The 24,612-nt window shown below is 37.5% G+C and overlaps 1 protein-coding gene and 1 pseudogene across 1 annotated transcript in view; one reads left to right on the top strand and one right to left on the bottom strand.

The window, feature by feature from the left end:
• The window catches only part of KLHL12 (kelch like family member 12), a 49,145-nt gene that overhangs the window by 7,721 nt on the left and 16,812 nt on the right, over positions 1-24,612 (bottom strand). The window contains 2 exon segments of the mRNA XM_037806203.1: positions 16,405-16,519; positions 23,018-23,167. Coding sequence (XP_037662131.1) covers positions 16,405-16,519; positions 23,018-23,167 — 265 coding nt within the window.
• Positions 23,441-23,949, top strand: LOC119526132 (annotated as a pseudogene).

Genomic DNA, 24,612 nt, shown 5'->3' with positions numbered 1-24,612 from the left:
ATAAGATTATTTTCTGAGGTTACACCAATTTATACTCCCACCAATACTGTATTAAAGGTGACAATTCTATTCTCTGAAGCACTGGGTTTTTTTTTTTTTTAATCTTTGAAAATCTGGTAGGTAAAAATGCATTTATTGTTTTAATTATGGTTTTATTACTAGAAAGAACCACTTCTTATAGTTATAGCCCGTTTGATTTCCCCTTTTGTGAATTGTATGTTTCAGTCTTCAGTGTTTCTCTCATGCATTTTTTAAATGTAATTTTATTGAAATATATTCACATATCATACAATCATCTAATTGTTCAACAACTGTTCACAGTTTCATCATACCGTTGTGCAATTTGACACCACAATCAATTTTTTGAACATTTTCATTACTCCCAAAAATAAAAATGAAAATAGGAATAAAAATAAAAGAAAAAGAGAACACTCAAAAAACATCCCAAACCCTCTTCCTCCCATTTACTTAAAAAATTTTTTTTAACTGAAATTATTCACATACCATATAAGCATCCAAAGTGCAAAACATTGTTCACAGTATCATCATATAGTTGTGCATTCATCACCATAATCAATTTTTGAACATTTTCATCACTCCAAACAATAAAATGCAATAAAATAAAAAGTAAAAAAAATCCCCCTCCTCCATATTGTTCATTTACTTTTGTTTCCTTTTTTCTACTCATTTGTCCATACACTGGGTAAAGGGGAGTGTGAGCCATAAGGTTTCACATTCAACACGGTCCACACATTGCATGCATTTTTATGAGATCTGTTCTGGTCTGCTAATGTTTGCCATTATGCAAAAATACCAGAAATGGATTGGCTTTTATAAAGGGGGATTTATTAGGTCACATTAAAGTTCTAAGGCCATAGAGGGAGTCCACAAGCTAAGGCATCAACAAGAGGATACCTTCACTAAAGAATGGCCAGCTGATGGCGTCTGGAACAACTTCTGTCAGCTCTGGGAAGGCACGTGGTGGGCGTCTGCTCGTCCTTTGCTCCTGATGGTGTTTCAAAAATGGCTTTCTCCAAAATGTCTCTGGATGTCTGTCTTGGCTCCTCTCTCTCAACTCCTGTGGATTCTTGTTTCTTTCTTCCAGGGTGTTTCTCTCTAAGCATCTGCGGGTCTTCTCTTAGCTTCTTTGGGGCAAACTTTGGGCTTCATTTCTTAGCTTAGCATCTTCAAAGTCGTCCTTCTGTCTGCATCTTCAGCAAGCTTCTGCGTCAGCTCTTGAGTTCCCTTCAGTAATCAGTGAACCAAACCAGCACAAACTCTATATAAAAATGATTTTAACCCTTTGCTGTGCTCGTAAGCAAATCTATTTTCTAATTTGCCTTAAGATTTTGTACATGTTTATTTGAGGTAGGAGTTTAAATTAAGGTAGAAACTTTTCCTTGGTGACTCATTTCACGTTTTTTATTTGTTTGTTTCACAACTTTTTTGAGATAATTTCAAATTTACAGGGGCAGTTTGCAAAAAATAACACAAACCCCAAAAGAGAACTCCTACATACCAACCTCCAGTTATCCAGATCCACCAACTTTAACATTTTGCCATCTTTGCCATATCTCCCTTCCTTCCTTCCTCTCTTCCTCCCTCCCTCCCTCCCTCCATCCCTCCCTTTCTTTCTACCTACCTACCTACCTATCTACCTACCTACCTACCTACCTACCTACCTACCTACCTACCTATCTTTCTGAACATTTGGGAGCAGGTCGTACACAATCAACTCCTTGAATATGTACATTTCCTAAAAACAAGGGTATTCACATACCTAATCACTTTAAATGCAGTTATCAAGTACAAGAAATTTAACATTGATATAAAGCTTACATCCTATATTCCAATTTTTTCTTATGCCCCAATAAGAGCCTTTTCTCCTCCATTCTTAGATTCCACTCAGCATCATATATTGTATTTAACTGTCACTATCTCTTTAGTTTCTCTTTCTTTTTCTTTTAATTCTTAAAATACATATATAACATAATCTTCCCATCCCAACTGCTCCCAAATATACCATTCAGTGGGGTTAATCACATTCTCAATGGTATAGAACTCTCACCCCCATCCATTACTGGAACTTTCCCTTCACCCCAAACAGAAACCCTACATTCATTTTGTATTAATTCTCCATTGCCTCTGCCCCCTAACCCTGCTAACCTGTACTCTACTTTTTATCTGAGTTTGCCTGTTCTCTGATATTTTCTTTGTGGTTATCATGAGGTTTAAATTTAACATCCTAAATCTATAAAAATCTTATTTGTTTTGATACCAACTTAACTTCAATAGCATACATAAACTATATTCCTATACCCCTCGGTCCCCCCATCTTTATGCAGCGCTTGTCATAAATTACACATTTATACATCATGAGCCCTAAACCAATGATTTATCACTACATTTTATGCCATTTGCTTTCATGATCCTGTAGGAAGTAAAAAGTATAGTTACAAATCAAAAATACAATAGTACTGGTATGTTTATTTGTTTATTTTTACTGGAGATCTTTATTTCTTCATGTGGCTTCAGTCAATTGTCCAGTGTCCTTTCCTTTCCACATGCGGAACTCCCTTCAGCATTTCTTACAGGGCTGGGGTCTAGTGGTGGCAAAGACTCAGCTTTTGTTTATCTAGAAGTATCTTAATCCCTCCCTCATTTTTGAAAGATAGATTTGCCAAATACAGAATTCTTGGTTAGCAGTTTTTGCTTTCAGTGCTTTAAATATGTCTTCCCACTGCCTTCTTGCCTCCACGGTTTCCAATGAGAAATCGGAACTTAATCTTACTGAGATTCCATTGTACGCTGCTTCTGTCTAGCAGCTTTCAGAATCTCTCTTTATCTTTGGTATCCAAACAATCCAGTTTGATTACAACACAGTGTGGGGAGGGTTTATTTGGAATTATCCTATTTGGAGTTCTTTGAACATCTTGGATGTGAATGTTTTATGTCTTTCATTAAATTTGGGAAATTTTAGTAGCCATTATTTCTTTGAATATTCTTTCAGCCCCTTCTCTTTTCTTCTACTTCTGGGACTCCCAAAATGCAATATACTGGTATACTGGTTTGCTAATGATGCTGTAATGCAAAATACCAGAATGGATTGGCTTTTATCAAGGGGGTTTATCTGGTTTAACAAATTTATAGTCCTAAGGCCATAAAAAGTGTCCAAACTAAGGGCATTAACAAGAGATCCCTTCACTAAAGAATGGACAAAGGCATCCAGAACACCTCTGTCAGCTGGGGAGGCACGTGGCTGGCATATGCTGTTCCTGGGTTGGGCTTCAAAATGGAATTCTCCAAAATGTCTCTGGGCTTATCTCTCTTACCTCTTCAGCTCCTGTGCATCTAACTGTCTGGGGGGTCCTCTCTTACTTCCCCGGAGCAAACTCTGGCCTAGCATCTCTTAGCTTAGCATCTCCAACCTTCCTTCTGTCCGCATCGCCAAGTATCAGCTTTCAACAGCCTCCTCCAAAATGTCTCTGTTAGCTCCTCTCCAAAATGTCCCTCCCTTACAGGAATCCAGTGATTTAATTAAGACCTACCCTGAATGGGCGGGGTCCATATCTCCATGGATATAATTTAATCAAAGGTCCTAGCCCACAGTGATTGAGTCACATCTCCTGCCAAACACTCAATCAAAAGATTAATGTCTGCCCTCACAAGATTGCATTTAAGAATATGGCTTTTGGGGGGCATAATATATCCAAACCCACACAACTGGTATGCTTCATGTGTGTCTCAAAGGTTCCTCAAGCTCTGTTCACTATTCTTCATTCTTTCTTCTTTCTGCTCCTTAGACTGGATGGTTTCAATTGTCTTATCTTTAAACTCACTGATTCTTTTGCCCAGCTCCAATCTGCTGCCTGAACCCTCTAGGGAATTTTTAATTTATGTTACTGTGGTCTTTAGCTCCATCCTGGTTTCTTTTAATAATTTCTATCTCTCTATTGATAATCTCTTTCCTGATTTCCTTTAGTTCTTTGCCTTTGCTTTCCTTAGCTCTTTGAGCATATTTAGGACAATTTTTTAAAAGTTTGTTCTGGAATGTTCAGATCAATCCTCCTCATTGATGGTTTCTAATGTTTTCATCTCCCTTTGCCTGGGGCTATTCCTTCCGTGTTCTTTGTATGTTTTGTATCTTTTGTTGAAACCTGGACATTTGATATTTTTTCATGTGTTATGGCTGGAATTTAGACTCTTGAGGAGTCTGCTCTTAAGCTTGCATCCAGCTACTGTTATGACCGATGTCAAGCTTTTCTTGAATGACACGAGCTAACAAAAAAAAAAAAAAGAAAAGAAAAGGCAAAAAAGAAGACACATTTCCGGTTTTTCTAAATTGACCTGTGGGAGTGCTCTTCTTCAGAGCTTATCCATACAACGAGTCTGAAGAATAACTCCAAGCCAAAATGTAGGGGGCCTCCCTGGTCTTTTCCTGAGCATGTCTTTCCCTTGGACATATGTGTGTGGCCCTAGGAATTCTCTCATTTACAAAGATATAAATGCCCCCGTTTCCCTACAAAACAATTCCCTTATTGTCCTGGGCACTGAATTTTATGCCCCACAGCCAGAAATCCCTTGCCTTAGACAACACAATGTGTCTGTCTTACAGAATTTGTAAGAGAACACTTGTGAACTGCCTTTTACATGCAGGGCAAGTTCTGGGATGGAGAGTCCCTCAGGCCACTAACAGACAGACTAGGCCAGACTTACATGCTCCCAGTAAGTGTCAAATGTTACTGTGTCCCTCTGGATCCAGGATCAGAAATCCATGTGAGTGATGGTGGTGGTGGGAAAGGCAGGGATGGGGGGCGGAGGGGCATCATCTAGTGTACCCGAAATCCTAATGGTTTTACGTGGCATTTTTCTTGAATTGATGGCTCACCCTGCCTACTGCAATCCTTAACTGTTGTTTGAAGCTTTGAGAAACATGTTTCTGCCAATTCTTCTTGGTTGTTCCAAGCTTCTGTTAGGGGACAGAACCCTGAAGATTCTCACTCCACCATCTTGATTGGGACAGAGCCTCTTCCATTGCTTTTGTGCCTAGAAAGTGTTTCTCTCAGAGACCGGTTAAATATTACTACCTTTGAGAACTCCTAAGGGTTTGAAATCTTTGGACCTAGGTTGGGGACCATTACTCTAACAATCTGATTAAAGTATAAAATTAAGAGCTAGTGAAAGGGTCAGCCAGAATGATCTTAAAGAAAGCCTTTTTCTTCTTTGCTAATGAGGGGTACTTATGATGAGGAAAGCGTGTCCTAAAATATCTGACAAGAACAGTGTCAAAAAGTACATTAATAAAATTGAGGCATCCTGGCAGTGCCATGGTCATTACTTCTTTGAGGGGGAGAGGAATGTGTGTGCTATTAGGGGACCAGGCAGATAGAAAGCAGGACTGCAAATAACTGGGTCAAGGGCTGTATTTGCATTTATCTTTATTTAGCTCAGAAAAGGGAATAGCTACAAATTAGGAATAGCAATTTCCATTATCTATTCTGTGAGAGAAGAGTGGGTAATGTTAAGAACTAAACACACACTTTACTGACTACCAGGCATGCTATTTTACATTACTATTGAAACCAAGATTTAATTTCCTTATGCTATATGCAGAAGAGTTATTATCCTGGTAGCTGTTTTAGCAACATCTATGAATAGAGATGCGCAGAGGTTACTTACATTTCCTATTATTGTGCTTACCTGTACATCTCTTTTGCCAATCTCCTATCTGTGTATCTATCTTGCCAGTCTGGTACTGGGTTGTTTTTTTCTTATTGATTTATATGTGTTCATTTTATATTAGAAATATTAACCCTAGTCATATACATTGAATATATTTTCTCACAGCCCATTTGACTTTGTTTATATCTTTTGCCATCATTAAAAAAAAATGACGCAGTCAACTAACCTTGAAGATTTCTAGATTTTTCTTAGTTAAAAACGCTCCCACTCAGAAGTTATGCAAATATTTCCTTATAATTTCTTCTAATATTTTCATAGTTTTCCAATTTAGGCTCTGTATATAGTATGAGTCAGGGATCACATTTTGTCATCCTGCAGGAACTAATAGAATAATGCTGTCTACTATACTTTCTCTAAGATGTCCCTTTAAAAAAAATACAGATATCTTTGGTTGGTGGGATTATGGTGATTTTTATTTATTTTTTGCTTATTTGTATTTCCACATTTTCTTCACTGAACTTATGGTACTTATGCCATTAAAAAATGAAGGGAATAAATTACTATTTCACTGAAATCTATCAGTAAACAGCTTAATTTTCAATCAACAACTTAGCATGTATGATTCCCCAGTCAGATAAGAGAAAGAATAGGAAACAGTAAAAACAAAATCCCATCCCATATATACAGAGTAATTTATAAACTACAAAATGCTTTTACACATTTCATCTAGGCTCTTGGGATAGTGAAGCAGGGAGGATACAAAATGGGAAGGAAAAATAACATCTGAGTACTTACTATGTGCCAGCTACAATGTAGCCTTCATATATATATATATGTCATCTCATTTAATCCCCTCAACAACCCAGTAAGATAAGACCTAAATGGCCTCATTTTGGAAGCAGAAGCATAACTCAGATATATTGATACCCTGGTTCAAAAATGGGGCTGGGATTTCAATCTACATCTGTTTGCTAAAATAACAGTTAACATATATAGCACTTATTATGTGCTAAGAACTGTTCTAAGCCTTTTATAGAAATTACTTCATTTAATCCTCATAACAACATTAGAGGAAGGTGCTATTATTATCCTCATTTTACAGATGAGGCAACTGAAGCACGGAGAGGTTAGTTGTCCTGCCCGAGTACATAAACCTAGTAAGTGGTAAACTGGGATCTGTATCCATGCAGTCTGGCTCTAGAGTTTATGCTCCTAAATAACACATGTCACTGCAAAACTCCCTGTATTTTCTACTATATGGGCCTGCCTTTCCCTCCTTTTTTCATTCCAGAATTGAAAAAAACATATAAGGAAGGAAACCAAGATGGTGGCTTAAGCTGCTCTAGAGTACTGCTCCCCAACAGACTCTTTGAACAACTAGCAAAAATTAGCAGAGCCACCTTCTTCAGAACTCCAGAAAACAGTTAAAGGGATGCAGAAACTGGGTGTGCTGAATAAAGAAAATGTAGCTTTAAAAAATGGTAGAAGTTCAGGCATCCTTGCTGGCCCCTCTCCCAGCCCCTCCCCAATGTGGTGTGGAGCCAGCCTTTGCTGCCATTGTGGGTCCCTCACCCTCCAATGCAGGGAACAGAGTAACCCCTATGTGGCCTACTATAGTGCCTGTATGTCTATGCCATTGTACTAGGTGGCAGCCTAAGAGACTGAACCCTGAAACTCGGCTCTGGCTTACCTTCCCAGAAATGCGTGAAGGCAGATGGAGCTAAAACAGTATAAGAAACAATGAAGTCAAAGCAAAGGACTACCTGCTTTAAGTCATAAAACAGAGCATCTGGGATGGGGAGAAAGACTTTTTCATAGGAAGGAGAGGAGGCATTTGAATTACTGTAAATGGGGAAATTCCTAGGGCCAGGAAAAATCACAAGCCAAAGATTTAAAGACTGCCAAAAATGTTTTTTGTATTGCTTTGTTTGTTAGCTCCAGGCACTCCAGGAAGCTATATCACTAGCTAAATACAAACTTAAGAAAGAAACAGTTCAGGGACTAAATCCCAGAGTTAACCCTTTAGAATATTAAAATGTACAGTGTGCAAAAAAAGTCTACAAGAAATACAAAGAAACAGGAATGATGGTACATCCAAAGGAATAATAAAAAAATCTGGAAACCATCAACAAAAAAGACTAGACTTTAGACATATTCAGATAAATACTTTAAAAAAATGATCTTCAATATGCTCAAGGAGATAAAGGAAAACAGAGAAAGAACAAAAGGATATCAGGAAAATGATGAATGAACAACGTGAGACTCTCAACAAAGTGATAGAAAATTTTAAAAGGAACCAACAGAAATACTGGAGTTGAAGACCACAGTAACAGAAATGAAAAAATTCCCAGAGGGTTTCAACAACATATTGGAACTGGCAGAAGAAAGAATCAGCAAACTCAAAGACAAGACAAATGAAATGATTCAGACTGAGAAGCAGAAAGAAAAAATTTTTAAAAAGCAAACACTCCCCCCTATATGGGATCAGACACCCAGGGAAGTGAATCTCCCTGGCAATGTGGAATATGACTCCCGGGGAGGAATGTAGACCTGGCATCGTGGGATGGAGAACATCTTCTTGACCAAAAGGGGGATGTGAAAGGAAATGAAATAAGCTTCAGTGGCAGAGAGATTCCAAAAGGAGCCGAGAGGTCACTCTAGTGGGCACTCTTATGCACAATTTAGACAACCCTTTTTAGGTTCTAAAGAATTGGGGTAGCTGGTGGTGGATACCTGAAACTATCAAACTACAACCCAGAACCATGAATCTCGAAGACAATTGTATAAAAATGTAGCTTATGAGGGGTGACAATGGGATTGGGAAAGCCATGAGGACCACACTCCCCTTTGTCTAGTTTATGGATGGACGAGTAGAAAAATAGGGGAAGGAAACAAACAAACAAACAGACAAAGGCACCCAGTGTTCTTTTGTACTTCAATTGCTCTTTTTCACTTTAATTATTATCCTTGTTATTTTTGTGTGTGTGCTAATGAAGGTGTCAGGGATTGATTTAGGTGATGAATGTACAACTATGTAATGGTACTGTGAACAATCGAATGTACTATTTGTTTTCTATGACTGTGTGGTATGTGAATATATCTCAATAAAATGAAGACTTAAAAAAAAGCAAACAGAGTCTAACGGTCCTGTGGGACATCATCAAGCATACCAATATATGCATTATGAGAGTCCCAGAAGGAGAAGAAAGAGAGAAAGAGGCAGAAGGAACATTCAAAGAAATAATGCAAAAAATCCCCCAATTTAAGGAAAGACATGGCTACGCCCATTCAAGAAACTAACAAATGTCAAACAGGATTAACTTGAAAAGAACCAGGTCCAGACACATAGGAACATTCAAACTGTTGAATTTCAAGGACAAGGACAGAGTTCTGAAAGCTGCAAGAGAGAAGCAACATGTTATGTGTGAGGGAATCCCAATTAGATTGTGTTGATTTATCATCACAAACCATGGAAGCAAGGAGGCAGTGGGACAAAATATTTAAAGTGCTGAGAGAAAACAATTGTCAACCAAGAATTTTATACCTGGAGAGGCTGTCTTTCAAAAATGAGTGAGACAAACATTGAGGACTGGTGGGTTGATGTGCTGAACCCTCTATCACAGGACTTGCCTTTAAGAAGCCTGTTACTGCAAAGGAGAAGCTAGGCCTGCTTATAATTGTGCCTAAGCGTCTCCCCTTGAATCCCTTTTTGTTGCTCAGATGTGGCCCTCTCTCTCTAACTAGCCACCCCGGCAAGTGATCTCACTGCCCTCCGCCCTATGTGGGACCTAACTCCCAGGGGTGTAAATCTCCCTGGCAATGCAGGATATGACTCCCGGGGATGAATGTGGACCAAGCATTGTGGGATTGAGAACATCTTCTTGACCAAAAGGGGGACGCAAAATGAAACGAAATAAAGCTTCAGTGGCTGAGAGAATTCAAATGGAGCAGAGAGGTCACTCTGGTGGGCATTCTTACGCACTACACAGATAACAATTTTTAGGTTTTAATGTATTGGAATAGCTAGAATACCTGAAACTATCAAACCTCAACCCAGTGGCCTTCATTCTTGAAGACGATTGTATGACAGTGTAGCTTACAAGGGGTAAGAGGGCGACTTGGAAGCCCTTGTCGATCGCACTCCTTTTATCCAGTGTATGGATGGATGAGTAGAAAAATGGGGGCAAAAACTAAAGGAAATATAGAGCAGGAGGGGTGGGGGTAAGATTTGGGTGTTCTTTTTCCACTATTTTTTTTTAATTCTTATCACTTTTTCTGGTACAAGAAAAGTGTTAAAAAAATAGATCGGGGTTATCAATGAACAACTGTATGATGGTAATGTGATCAATTGACTGTATATTTTGGATGATTGTATGGTGTGTGACTAAATCTTATTTAAAAAAGTAAATGAACAATGGGGGAGGAAGGAATGGGATGTTTTGGATGATCTTTTTTATTTTGATTTTTATTTTAGTCTTCGGAGTAATGAAAATGTTCAAAGTTTGTGGTAATGATGACACAACTATATGATGAAATTGTGAACAAATGATTGCACACTTTGAATGGATTGTATGTTATGTGATTATATCTCAATAAAATTGCATTAAAAAAAGTGAGTGAGAGATTAAGACATTCCCAAGTAAACAAAAGCAGAGGGATTTTGTCATCACTAAACCTCCTCTACAAGCAATGCTAAAGGGAGTTCTTTAGACTGAAAGGAAAGGACCTCAAACAGTGGATCAAAGCAGCATAAAGAATTAAAGAACTCTGGTAAAGGTAACCATATGAGTACTTACAAATGCCGGTGCTATTGTATTGTATTTTTTGGTATGTAACTCTACTTTTTGCTTCTTATAGGTTTTAAAATGAAAATGCATAAAAAGTAATGATAAATATAGTCTCAGACATATAATAAATAAAGAAAAAATCTGTAACAAATACAGCAAAAAGGTGGGGGCATGGAGGGGTAGAGGAAAAGTTTATGTGTATGGTATTGAAATTAAGCTGATATCAAATCAAACATGATCGTTATAAATTAAGGAGGTTCAATTTTAGCCCCATGATAACCACAAAGACAAGATACAAAAAATATAATATATACATGCAGAATGAAATGAGAAGAGACTCAAAATGGTATGCTACAAAAAAACAAATACATAGGAAAATATATAACAAATACATATGAAACTATGTAACAGAAGAATTGAAGGACAAAAAGGTATTAAGACAAAGAGCAAATAACAAAATAGCAGAACAAAGTCCTGCATTAGCAGTAGTTACTTCAAATATAAATGAATTAACTCTCCAAAAAGGACAGAAATTTGCAGAATGGAAAAGCTGCTTACAAGACACCTTCAATTAAAAAACCCATGTGGGTTATAAGTGAAAGGATGGAAAAAAATATACCAAGCACATAGTGACCAAAGGAGAGCTGGGGTAGCTATACAAATGTCAGATAAAATAGAGAAGTCAAAAACTGTTACAAGGGACAAAGAAGGTCATTATATATTGATAAAGGGGTCAATTCAACAAGAAGATCCAACAATTATAAAAATATATGTGTACCTAATGGCAGAGCCCCAAAATATATGGAGCAAATACTGACAAATTTGAAGGGAAAAATAGACAGTTCTACTTTAGTAACAGGAAACTTCAATAAACCACTTTTAACCATGGATAGAACATTTAGACAGAAGATCAATAAAGGAATTATCACACTGTAAACCAACTAGACCTAACAGACATATAGACCACTTCACCTTACAACAAAATAAACATTCTTCTTGAGTGCATATGGATCATTATCTGGGATAGACCATTCTTAGGTCATAAAACAAGTCTCAATAAATTAAAAAATATTGAAATCATATAATGTATCTTTTCCAAACACAATGGAATGAAGCTAGAAATCAGTAACAGAGGGAGAACTGGAAAATTCACAAATATGTGGAAATTAAACAACACACTCTTAAACAACTAATGGGTCAAAGTAGAAATCACAAGGGAAATTAGGAAATATCTTAAGGCAAATGAAAATGAAATCACAACATGCCAAAGGATATGTTTACAATGCAGCAAAGGCAATGATGAGATGGAAATTTATACCTCTAAATGCTTACATTAAAAAAGTACAGAGAGTTCTCAAATCAGAGACCTAACCTCAAAACTGGATGACCTAGAAAAAGGAGAGCAAATAAACCGAAAGCAAGCAGAAGGAAGGAAATAACAAAGATTAGAATGGAGATAAATGAAGTAGAACCAAAAAAAAAAAAAAACAAAAAAACAAAAAACAAAAAACAAAAAAACAAAGAATCAACAAAACCAAAAGTTGTTTCTTTCTTTCTTTTTTTTTTAAATTCAGTTTTATTGAGATATATTCACATATCATACAATCATCTGTGGAGTACAATCAGCTGTTCACAGTACCATCATATAGTTGTGCATTCATCACCCCAATCTATTTTTTTAACGTTTTCCTTGTACCAGAAAAAGTAAAAATAAGAATAAAAAATAAAAGTAAAAAAAAACAACCAAATCATCCCCCCTCTCACCCTATTTTTCATTTAGGTTTTGTCCCCATTTTTCTACTCATCCATCCATACACTGGATAAAGGAAGAGTAATCCACAAGGCTTTCACAATCACACTGTCAATCCTTGCAAGCTACATTGCTATACAATCGTCTTCAAGAGTTAAGGCTACTGGATTGGAGTTTGATAGTTTCAGGTATTTACTTCTAGCTATTCCAATGCATTAAAACCTAAAAAGGTTATCTATATAGTGCATAAGAATGCCCACGAGAGTGACCTCTCGCAAAAGTTGTTTCTTTGAAAAAAATCAATAAAATTGTCAACCTATAGTTAGAATGAGAAAGAAAAAAGGGAGAGGACACCAATAACTAAAATCAGAATGAAAGGGGAACATTACTAATGACCCCATAGAAATACAAAGGATAATAAGAGGATTTTATGACCAATGGTATGCCAATACATCGGATAACCTAGATGAATGGATAAATTCTGAGAAACACACAAAACTACACTGACTCAAAAAGAAATGGAAGATCACAACAGACCAATAACAATTAAAGAGACAGAATCAGTCATCAAAAACCTCCCAACAAGGCTAAGCCTACCTATAATTATGCCTAAGAGTGACCTCCATAGAAACTCTTTTGTTGTTCAGATGTGGCCTTTCTCTTTCTAAGCCCAGCTCTACAAATAAATTCATTACCCTCCACGCTACGTGGGACATGACTTTCAGGGCAGTGAATCTCCCTGGAGACATGGGATATGACTCCCAGGAATGAGCCTGGCCCTGGCATCATGAGTGCCTTTTTGACCAAAAGGGGGAAAAGAAAGGTAACAAAATAAGGTTTCCGTGTCTAAGAGATTTCAAATAGAGTCGAAAGGCTATCCTGGAGGTACTCTTATGCAAGCTCCAGCTAGATATTAAGGCAGATTTCGACAATTGGGAAAGTACAGTCTCTTCATACAGAAAACTACAAAACATTCCTAAAAGAAATCACAGAAGACTGAAATAAAGGGAAGAAACTTCCGTGTTCATGGATTAGAAGACTAAATATTGTTATATCAATTCTACCCAAAATGATTTACAGATTCAATACAACCCCAGTCAAAATTCCAATTGCCTTCTTTGAAGAAATGCCCACAGTATGCCAAGCCCTAATCAACAGTAGTCCTGAAAATACCTAGGTCCCTATCTGAGACACTATGAAAGTTTCACTCACTAAGTTTACTTTTCAGAAATTTAAATCCTCCAGATATTTCTATGCTAGATAAGTCCCAAATCCCAGAGTCAACAGCCTCTCCAAGAACATCAATCAGATGCATCCCCCTTCCCAATAATGTTGACACCCCTTTTCAGTACGAATAAGTTAGAGTGGTCACTGTCTTGATATCCCTGAAGACTGAGCAAGTAATCAAACATGAGAGAGGGGTAGCAACAGACAAGATATGATTTAACAAAGGATTAAGAATACCTAATCAAATCTATCTACCTATCCACCTATCTATCCACCTGTCTATCTATCTATCTATCTATCTATCTATCTATATGTTTTTTTTAGTTTCTAGGTACTAGAATAGCTAGAAGGAAATAACTGACATGGTGGAACTGTTAACATATAACATGCCTTGAAATTTGCTCTATAGCTACTTGTTAAATTGTACTTTGAAAGGTATCACATTTCTATGTATACGTTATATTTCACAATAAGGAAATAACTGAAATTGTGGAACTGTAACTCGTAACATTCTTTGAAATTTTAATAAACAAATTCAGCAAAGTGGTGAAATGCAAGATCAACAGTCAAAAACTAAGTGTTTCTATACACTAGTGATGAACAATCAAGAAAAAAATTCCATTTACAATAGCAACTAAAAGAATCAAATTTCTAGGAATAAATCTAACCAAGGAAATGGTTTGTATACAGAAAACTACAAAACATTCCTAAAAGAAATCACAGAAGACTGAAATAAAGGGAAGAAACTTCCGTGTTCATGGATTAGAAGACTAAATATTGTTATATCAATTCTACCCAAAATGATTTACAGATTCAATACAACCCCAATCAAAATTCCAACAGCCTTCTTTGAAGAAACAGCAAAGCAAATCATCAAATTTATATGGAAGGGTAAGGGGCCCCAAATAGCCAAAGTCATCTTGAAAAAGAAAACAAAGTTGGAGGATTCAACTTACCCATTTTAAAACTTACTACGAAGCCACCATTATCAAACAGATAGCACTGGCATAAGGACAGACATATAGACCAATGGAATAAAACTGAGAGTTCAGAAATAAACCCTCCCCACAGATTTCAACAATTGGGAAAGTACAGTCTCTTCAACAATTGGTCCTGGGAAAAGTGGATATCCAATATGCAAAAGAATGGCAGGGGACGTTCATCTCACACCATATACAAAATTAACACAAAATGAATCAAAGACCTAAATATAAGAAGCAGAACTATAAAACTCCTAGAAGAAAATGTGTGGAAGCATCTTCAGGATCTTGTGTTAGGTAACACTTTCTTAGACTACACCACAAGCACATGCAACAAAAGAAAAAATAGATGACTAGGACCTCATCAAAATTAAAAACTTCTGTGCATGAAAGGACTTTATTATGAAAATAAAAATACAATCCTATAGAATGTTTGGAAACTATCTGGAAACCACATATCTGCTAAGGGTTTAACATCCAGACTTTATAAAGAAATTGTACAAATCAACAACAAAAAGACAACCCAATTAACATGGGCAAAAGACTTCAATAAACATTTCTCCAAAAAGATATACAAATAGCCAAAAAGCACATGAAAAGATGCACAACACCGTTAGCCATCAGGGAAATGTAAATCAAAAGCACACTGAGATACCATTTCACATCCACTTGAATTGCTACTATTGAAAAATAAAAAAAATAATTAGTGTTGGAGAAGATGTAGAGAAACAGGAACACTTACTTATTATTGGTGGGAATGTGAAAAGGCCCAGCTGCTGTGTAAAACTATCTGGCAGTTCCCTTAGAAAGTTAAGAATAGAATTACCATATATCCTAGCAATCTTGTTTCTAGGTATGTACCCAAACGAATTGAAAGCAAGACTCAAAAAGATTATTTGGTCACCAATGTGCATAGTGGCATTACTCACAATTATCAAAAGGTGGAAGCATCCAAGTGTTCAACAGATTAATGGATAAACAAAATGTGGTATATACATACAATGGAATATTATTCAGCCATAAAAAGAATAAATTTCTGATATATGTGACAACATGCTGAACCTTGAAGACATCATGTTGAGTGAAATAAGGCAGACACAAAGGACAAACATTGTATGTTGTCACTGATATGAAATAATTAGAATAAGCACATTCATAGTCAGAAACTATAATACATGTTACTAGAGGATGCGGCAGGGATAGGAAATAGGGATTTAATGCTTAATTGGTACTGAGTTTCTTTTCAAGTTGATAGAAAAGTTTTGGTAATGGATGGTGGTGATGGCATCATAACATTGTGAATGTATTTAACACCACTGGGGTATATATTTGAATGTGATAAAAGGGGAAATTTTAGGTTGTAGGATGTTACCAGAGTAAAAAAGAAAGGAAAAAAAACCCATAGGACCATACAATACAAACAGTGAACCCTAATGTAAGCTATGGAGTAGAGTTAATAGAATAATTATAATAATATTTTCATAATTTGTAAAAAAGTTGCCACATTAATGCAAAGTATTAACAATAGGAAAAACTTGCGTGTGAGTGGGAGTATATGGGAACTCTGCATTTTATGCATCATTTTTTCTGTTAACCTACAACTTCTCTTATTACACACAGACACAGGGAAGGAAAGAAGGTCAGAGTATAGCACTTATTACATGGCATTCAAAATAATCTCTAATCAGCAGACTATTACACTGTATAACACTTCACAATTTACAAAGTGATTTCATGATATCTCATTTAATTTTCCAAATCGTTATGTGAAATAGACAGGGAAGATATCCTTAGTTCACAGGAAAGAAAGCTCAGAGAAGTAATGTGACTTCCCCAGGATGACACCATTAATAAAAGATCAAAAGTAGGTCTGAAACAAGGTCTTTTCACTTCTTTTACAGTGTTCTTTTCAACTACATTATGCCACCTCCAAGGGGTAGTTGAAAGATATCCCCAGTCTGTCAAGATGCCGGCTTACCTAGACGAGCCCTTGTCCTGGGTCCCTGCATCTGACTCCGCAGTTCAGGCCTCAGGTGAAACTTCTTTGCTTCATCAACCAGGTCCCTGCATTGCAAACTACAGCGGATGAAAGGCTGAAATACAGCGGACAGTAGAGTGAGTCATAGGGGCCTCCACCAATGCTACTAAAAGTATAAATGGCACAGATAAAGAATGAACTTTCTAATATACAAAACCAGTTTCCAAAGCCCTGTGGTTTCAGGAAGGTTGCTGGTAATAACTATGCTGTGGATTTTCAGAAATGATTTTAAAGTTAATTTTATTTTTTGAATAGATAATATATTACATGGTTCGAAAAACCAAATGATATAAAGAAATATATATTGAGAAGTTTTGCTCCTAGCCCTATTCCCATCTACCTTGGCACTTACATTAGTTTGTTTGTACATCCTGCCAGTGATTATACAAATTCAAGGATATAATAACTAATTAAAATTTTAAGGGGAAACTGAAAGTTTTCTGTTATTTCCTGGGATGACAGGGAGAAATCTATCTTGTCCGAAATAATTTCCCCAATGTTCACAGCACTGTCATAATCCCCAAGTTTATTTCTGACAGAGCTCTGTCCTGGATATCTTCTTCCATTTGTCTCCTCAGAGTCACTCAACAGCCTTCTCCACTCTGCTCTCTGGCTCAGAAGACTGCCCTATACAAACTATGTCCACAGTGCCCCCATGCCCTCTGGCTTCTGTTTGGCCTTGGCCATGGGGGAACACTAGTTAAGAGCTCAGAGGGAAGAAGAGGAGTGAAGTCATGGTCTTTATACTCCTGGCTCCCTCACTGCAATGTTTGTTGTATCCCTCAACCAAAGGTCACAGTTCTTTGCAATGCAGCAACTCTACATCACCTACTCTCCTTCCAGGTTCTAGTAACCACTCCTCAACCTTGTCCTTTCAAGCCTAGGGTGGTTAACAGCTTGGTGTACTAGTTCCAGGCTACTTCACTGTCTTTTGTTGTTCCCTTATACTTGCACTTTGTAAACAGCACCTTTATAAATAAACCCTCTTCAAATTATCCCATTTTGAGTATGCCATCTTTTCCCTGTTGGGACCCTGATGGATACATGCTCTAATTACATACCACCTGTTTACCTGACCCAAGAAATTTTCAGTATGGATGGGAAAGGAAAATAGATAATAGTAGTAGCAAATACCTATAGATGCAGTTTTAAAAGCATTTGTTTAATAACCTATTTAATACTGACAACAGTCTATAAGATAGGTACTATTATTATCTTCATTTTACAGACATGAACGATTAAGCATAAATAAATTAAGCAACCTACCTAAAGGTCATATAAGTGGTGAATCTGGGATTCGAGATTCCAGAGACTGGCTCTAGAGTCTGTGCTCCTAAACACTATGTAAAGAACTGGACACAAGGTGTATGTGGATGGGTTGTAAGGAAGAAATTACAAATAGGGGAAAAAGACAATAACCAGTCTGCAACTTTTCTAATGTGAACAACTGAAAAACTGACTTTGCAGTTAACTCCCAGAGACCTGGAACTGAGATAGCAGGAGGAACTCATTCACTGCCCTAGACCCTACCTATATGTTATAAATCAGTGATCCCCCAAAGTATGGTTCAGGTTACACAGGTGGTTTATAAGGTAAAAATCTTGAAAATGTGCCACCAACTTATGTTGGAGAAACATTTTTATAAATAAACTCAAAATGATATGACCAAAGTTAATATTAAAAAGCATCAAATTAAAACCTACACTAAGAAAAACAAAGTTATGGCCCAGTCAAAGGAACAAACGTACACTTCAACTGAGATACAGGAATTTAAATCAGTTCAAAAAGTTTAGAGAACATATTGCAAAAGAGACAGAGGCTGTAAAGGAAGCACTGGACATGTATACGGCAGAAATCAAAAGTTCAAAAAAACAACTAGTAGAATCTATGGAAATGAAAGGCACAACACAAGAGATGAAAGACACAATGGAAACATACAACAGCAGATCTCAAGAGGCAAAAGAAAACACCCAGGAACTGGAGAACAAAACACCTGAAAGCCTACACGAAAAGGAGCAGATGGAGAAAAGAATGAAAAAATCTGAGCAACGTCTCCGGGAACTCAAGGATGAAACGAAGTACAACAATGTACGTATCATTGGTGTCCCAGAGGGAGAAGAGAAGGAAAAGGGGGCAGAAGCAATAATAGAGGAAATAATTAATGAAAATTTCCCATCTCTTATGAAAGACATAAAATTACAGATCCAAGAAGCGCAGCGTACTCCAAACAGAAGAGATATGAATAGGCCTACGCCAAGACACTTAATAATCAGATTATCAAATGCCAAAGACAAAGAGAGAATCCTGAAAGCAGCCAAGAGAAAGCAATCCATGACATACAAAGGAAGCTTCATAAGACTATGTGCGGATCTCTCAGCAGAAACCATGGAGGCAAGAAGGAAGTGGTGTGATATATTTAAGATACTGAAAGAGAAAAACCGCCAACCAAGAATCCTGTATCCAGCAAAGCTGTCCTTCAAATATGAGGGAGATCTCAAAATATTTTCTGACAGACAATGAGAGACTTTGTGAACAAGACACCTGTCCTACAGGAAATACTAAAGGGAGCACTACAGGGTGACAGAAGACAAGAGTGCATGGTTTGGAACACAATTTTGGGAGATGGTAGCACAACAATGTAAGTACACTGAACAAAGGTAACTATGAATACGGTTGAGAGGAAGGTGGGGAGCATGTGAGACACCACAAGAAAGGAGGAAAGATAAAGACTGGGACTGTGTAACTTGGTAAAATCTAGAGTATTCAACAATTGTGATAAAATGTACAAATATGTTCTTTTACAAGGGAGAACAAGGAAATGTCAACCTTGCAAGGTGTTGAAAATGGGGAGGCATTGGGGGAGGGATGCAATCAGCATAAACTAGAGACTGTAACTAATAGAATCATTGTATTATGCTTCCTTTAATGTAACAAAGGTGATATATCAAGGTGAATGTAGATAAGAGGGGGGGATAGGGGAGGCATGTTAGACACTTGACATTGGTGGTATTGTCTGATTCTTTATTCTAATTTGATTTAAGGTTATTTTTCCTTTTGCTGCTTCCTAGCTGTCATTTTTTTTTTCCTCTTTCTTTTGCCTCTTTACCTTCTTTGACTCTCCCTCCTGCCTTGTGGAAGAAATGTAGATGCTCTTATATAGATAGTGGTGAAGGTGGTGAACACATAAATGTATGACCATGCAGAAAACCATCGAGTATTTACTTGGGATGGAATGTATGGTGAGTGAACAAAACCATATTAAAAAAAAATGGGTCGATGACAAAACCTCGAGGGCAATATACCGAGTGAAATAAGCCAGACACATTAGGACAATTATTGCAGGGTCTCACTGAAAGGAACTAATTACAATATGTAAACTCATAGACATGAAATATAAGGTACCAGGAGATAGGACGAGGCTTAAGAATGGGGAGTGGTTGCTTAGTATGAGCAGAGTGTTCAATTAGGATGAACTTAAATGTTTGGAAAGGAACAGGGGTGTTGGTAGCAAGACGTGAGAATAACTAACAGCGCTGAATGGTGTGTGAATGAGGTGGAAAGGGGAAGCTCAGAGTCATATATGTCACCAGAAGGAAAGTTGGAGGTCAAAAGATGGAAATGTATAAAACTGAATCCTATGGTGGGCAATGTCCATGATCAACTGTACAAATACTAGAAATCACTTCATGAACCAGAACAAATGTATGACGATACAATTAGAAGTTAATAATAGAGGGGCATATAGGAAAGAACTATATACCTATTACAAACTATATACTACAGTTAGTAGTATTTCACCATTTTTTCATAAACAGTAACAAATGTACTATACCAATACTAGGAGTCAAAAATTGAGGGGGGTTGGTTAGGGATAGGGGAGGATTACAGTTTCCTTTTCTTTTTTTCTTTTTTCATCTTTCACTTTATTTCTTGTCTGGAGTAATGAAAAGTTTCTAAAAATTGAACAAAAATTAAGTGTGATGGATGCACAGCTGTATGAGGGTACCCAGGGGCAAGTGATTGTACACTTTGGATCTTTGGATAATTGTATGGTATCTGAACAATCTCAATAAAAATGAAAAATAAATGAAAATAGGGAGGGGTGAAGGAGGAAGAAAAAAAAAAAAAACATATTGAAAAAAAAAATGGGTTGATGACAAAACCTCGAGGGCAATATACTGAGTGAAATAAGCCAGACACATTAGGACAATTATTACAGGGTCTCACTGACAGGAACTAATTATAATATGTAAACTCATAGACATGAAATATAAGGTACCAGGAGATAGGACGAGGCTTAAGAATGGGGAGTGGTTGCTTAATACGAAGAGAATGTTGAATTAGGATGAACTCAAATGTTTGGAAATGAACAGGGGTGTTGGTAGCAAGACGTGAGAATAACTAACAGCGCCGAATGGTGTGTGAATGAGGTGGAAAGGGGAAGCTCGGAGTCATATATGTCACCAGAAGGAAAGTTGGAGGTCAAAAGATGGGAATGTATAAAACTGAATCCTATGGTGGACAATGTCCATGATCAACTGTACAAATACTAGAAATCACTTCCATGAACCAGAACAAATGTATGACAATACAATTAGAAGTTAATAATAGAGGGGCATATAGGGAAGAACTATATACCTATTACAAACTATATACTACAGTTAGTAGTATTTCAACATTTTTTCATAAACAGTAACAAATGTACTATATCAATACTACAAGTCAACAATTGAGGGGGGTTGGTTAGGGATAGTGGAGGATTAGAGTTTCCTTTTATTTTTTTTCCTTTTTCATCTTTCACTTTATTTCTTGTCTGGAGTAATGAAAAGTTTCTAAAAATTGAACAAAAATTAAGTGTGATGGATGCACAGCTTTATGAGGGTACCCAGGGGCAAGTGATTGTACACTTTGGATCTTTGGATAATTGTATGGTATCTGAACAATCTCAATACAAATGGAAAAAAAAAATAAATAAATAAATTCAGGTGGGGGAAAAAAAAAAAGCATCAAAATGCTTTCATGCTGATTTCACCAGAGATTAAAAGTAAAGAGGCCTGCTAAGCAAAGCATTTTTGCCCTGGTTTTCAAGGCAATCTGGAGCAATTTATGTTTAACAGAGAAGGGAACAAAGTTTATCATCTCATGTAGGTTATGTAAAACACTTAGAGGCATGTAAAAAAAAATTAAACCACAGATTTTCATCTGTGTCAGAAGCTGGCTTGCCAATCAATCAACCTAGAAATATGCCTAGGGACTACCAAGTACAATCCTCTCTGGCACTCCTGGAGAGACTAATCAGGAAATTCTGTGCCTACATTTTTTTTTTTTTTTTTAAATTCAGTTTTATTGAAATATATTCACATACTATACAATCATCCATGGTGGTGTACAATCAGCTGTTCACAGTACGATCATATAGTTATGCATTCATCACCACAATCTGTTTCTGAACATTTTCCTTACGCCAGAAAGAATCAGAATAAGAATAAAAAATAAAAGTAAAAAAAGAACACCCAAACCATTCCCCCCATCCCACCCTATTTGTCATTTAGTTTTTATCCCCATTTTTCTTTTTCTTTTTTTTTTTTTAATCTTCATTTTATTGAGATATATTCACATACCACACAGTCATACAAAACAAATCGTACTTTCGATTGTTTACAGTACCATTACATAGTGGTACATTCATCACCCAAATCAATCCCTGGCACCTTCATTAGCACACACACAAAAATAACAAGAATAATAATTAGAGTGAAAAAGAGCAACTGAAGTAAAAAAGAACACTGGGTACCTTTGTCTGTTTGTTTCCTTCCCCTATTTTTCTACTCATCTATCCATAAACTAGACAAAGTGGAGTGTGGTCCTTATGGCTTTCCCAATCCCATTGTCACCCCTCATAAGCTACATTTTTATACAACTGTCTTCGAGATTCATGGGTTCTGGGTTGTAGTTTGATAGTTTCAGGTATCCACCACCAGCTACCCCAATTCTTTAGAACCTAAAAAGGGTTGTCTAAAGTGTGCATAAGAGTGCCCACCAGAGTGACCTCTCAGCTCGTTTTGGAATCTCTCTGCCACTGAAGCTTATTTCATTTCCTTTCACATCCCCCTTTTGGTCAAGAAGATGTTCTCCGTCCCACGATGCCGGGTCTACATTCCTCCCCGGGAGTCATATTCTACGTTGCCAGGGAGATTCACTCCCCTGGGTGTCTGATCCCACGTAGGGGGGAGGGCAGTGATTTCACCTTTCAAGTTGGCTTAGCCAGAGAGAGAGGGCCACATCTGAGCAACAAAGAGGCATTCAGGAGGAGACTCTTAGGCACAAATATAGGGAGGCCTAGCCTCTCCTTTGCAGCAACCGTCTTCCCAAGGGTAAAACTTATGGTAGAGGGCTCAACCCATCAAACCACCAGTCCTCTATGTCTGTGGTCATGTTAGCAACCATGGAGGTGGGTTAGTGTGCCTACATTTTAACAATCAATTTTGAATACACAATACTGAGCTACAAGAGATTTCAAGGTGTTGGATCGTTTGTGTCTTACATGTCTTACCTCAGCATCTATTACATCCGTGATGTACCTGGGTGTCAGCAGGGGCATTCGGACATACTGTAGCAGGTCAGGCAAGGATTTTTCTCGCTCCTTTTTGGCATGCTTCACCCAGTTGATGACAGCCTCAAAGACTGGCTCTTCAGAATCTACCTGTAAATTTATAATTATACATCATGGCTCTAAGTTTTCCAAATTAGAGCACACATTCTCAAAAAGTAACCAGGCTTACTTTCTCCTTTCCATGCCCCAATCTCCATCACCATTGTTTGCCATCTTCCAGAAATGGCTAGGCTCTAGGGAAAATGATCTTTTCACACATGGTTAGCTTAATCCAGGAAAAGAATAGTCAACTTGGGTAAAAATGGTTGCTAAGAGAGACCATCAAAGCCACAGAGTAGGGGCACTGCTCGCATGGGTGCACTCATGATGGAGAATGCACCGGAGCCCTATCCCTGACAAATTGTGGATGACTGTGGTGGGTCCTTTATGATGGGTACCTTGGTGGCGGTGTCTTTCAAGCTATCAAAGCTTTTCACAATTCCCCAGTGGGAGTAAACCATAGACTACAGGGGAATTTCACAACTATCAAAACCAGAGCATCACAGTTGGGAGGTAGCTTTGCAGTTTGGGGAAGTCTGTTTTCCATGATTGACTGCAGTATGGCTCAAGTCAGAAGGAAAGAAGATTCCTGGAACTCCACCACAAGTGGTGCCTTAATAGGAGTCATACTAGCAGCAAGAAATGGACCAGTGGCCATGGTTGGGTTAGCTCGTGGCAGTCTCCTAGCTTTTATCAAAGGAGCTGGTATCTTGTTGACAAGATTTGCTTCTATGCAGTTTCCTAATGGTCCTCAGTTTGCTGAAGACCCCTCCCAGTTGCCTTCAACTCAGGTACCATCTTCACCTTTTGGAGACTACCGACAATATCAATAGGACTGGTGCTGGCCGTTTATTTAACAGAATGAGTTGTATTTCAAGAAGGATTTCAGAAGACCAAGTTACAGTCTATTTTAAAACCATCGGTGGGACAACTATGGCCAAACAGGCTATAAAGAGACATTTAGCACTTTTTTCCTATTTAAAGGAACAGGGTGGGGGAGAGCAGTTTAAAATATAATAATGGAGAAAGAGATTAAGTGAGAGGAAGGGGTAACAACAAACAAGGTAAGTTTTAACAAAGGTCTATGAATACTGAAACTTTATGTAACTAAATATATATATTTGGATGCTGGGGTATTGGAATGGCTGGAGGAGGGTAGATGACATGGTGGAAATCTGGCCTATAGCATCCTTTGGGATTTGCTCTATGGCTGCTGACTGAATTGTGCCTTGAGGGTCTTCACCTTTCAGTGTATGCCTTGTGTTGCACAGCGGGGAGGGGACTGGGACTGTGGAACTGTAATCCATGGCAGTTTTTGAGATTGCCGATATAGCTGCTTGTTGAGCTGTGCTTTGAGAACTGATAGCTTTCTCTATGTATATTGTATTTTACAATAATGGAAGAGGCTGGAGTTGTGGAGCTGTGACCCATGACATTCTACATTCTATGCGGTTTGTTCTCTGGCTGCTTGTGGAATCGTACTTTGAAAGTTATCA

The sequence above is a fragment of the Choloepus didactylus genome, chromosome 2 (assembly GCF_015220235.1).
Source record: "Choloepus didactylus isolate mChoDid1 chromosome 2, mChoDid1.pri, whole genome shotgun sequence".
Lineage (NCBI taxonomy): Eukaryota > Metazoa > Chordata > Mammalia > Pilosa > Megalonychidae > Choloepus > Choloepus didactylus.
Note: the sequence above shows the minus strand (reverse complement) of the source record. Positions and strands in the feature narration are given on the sequence as shown.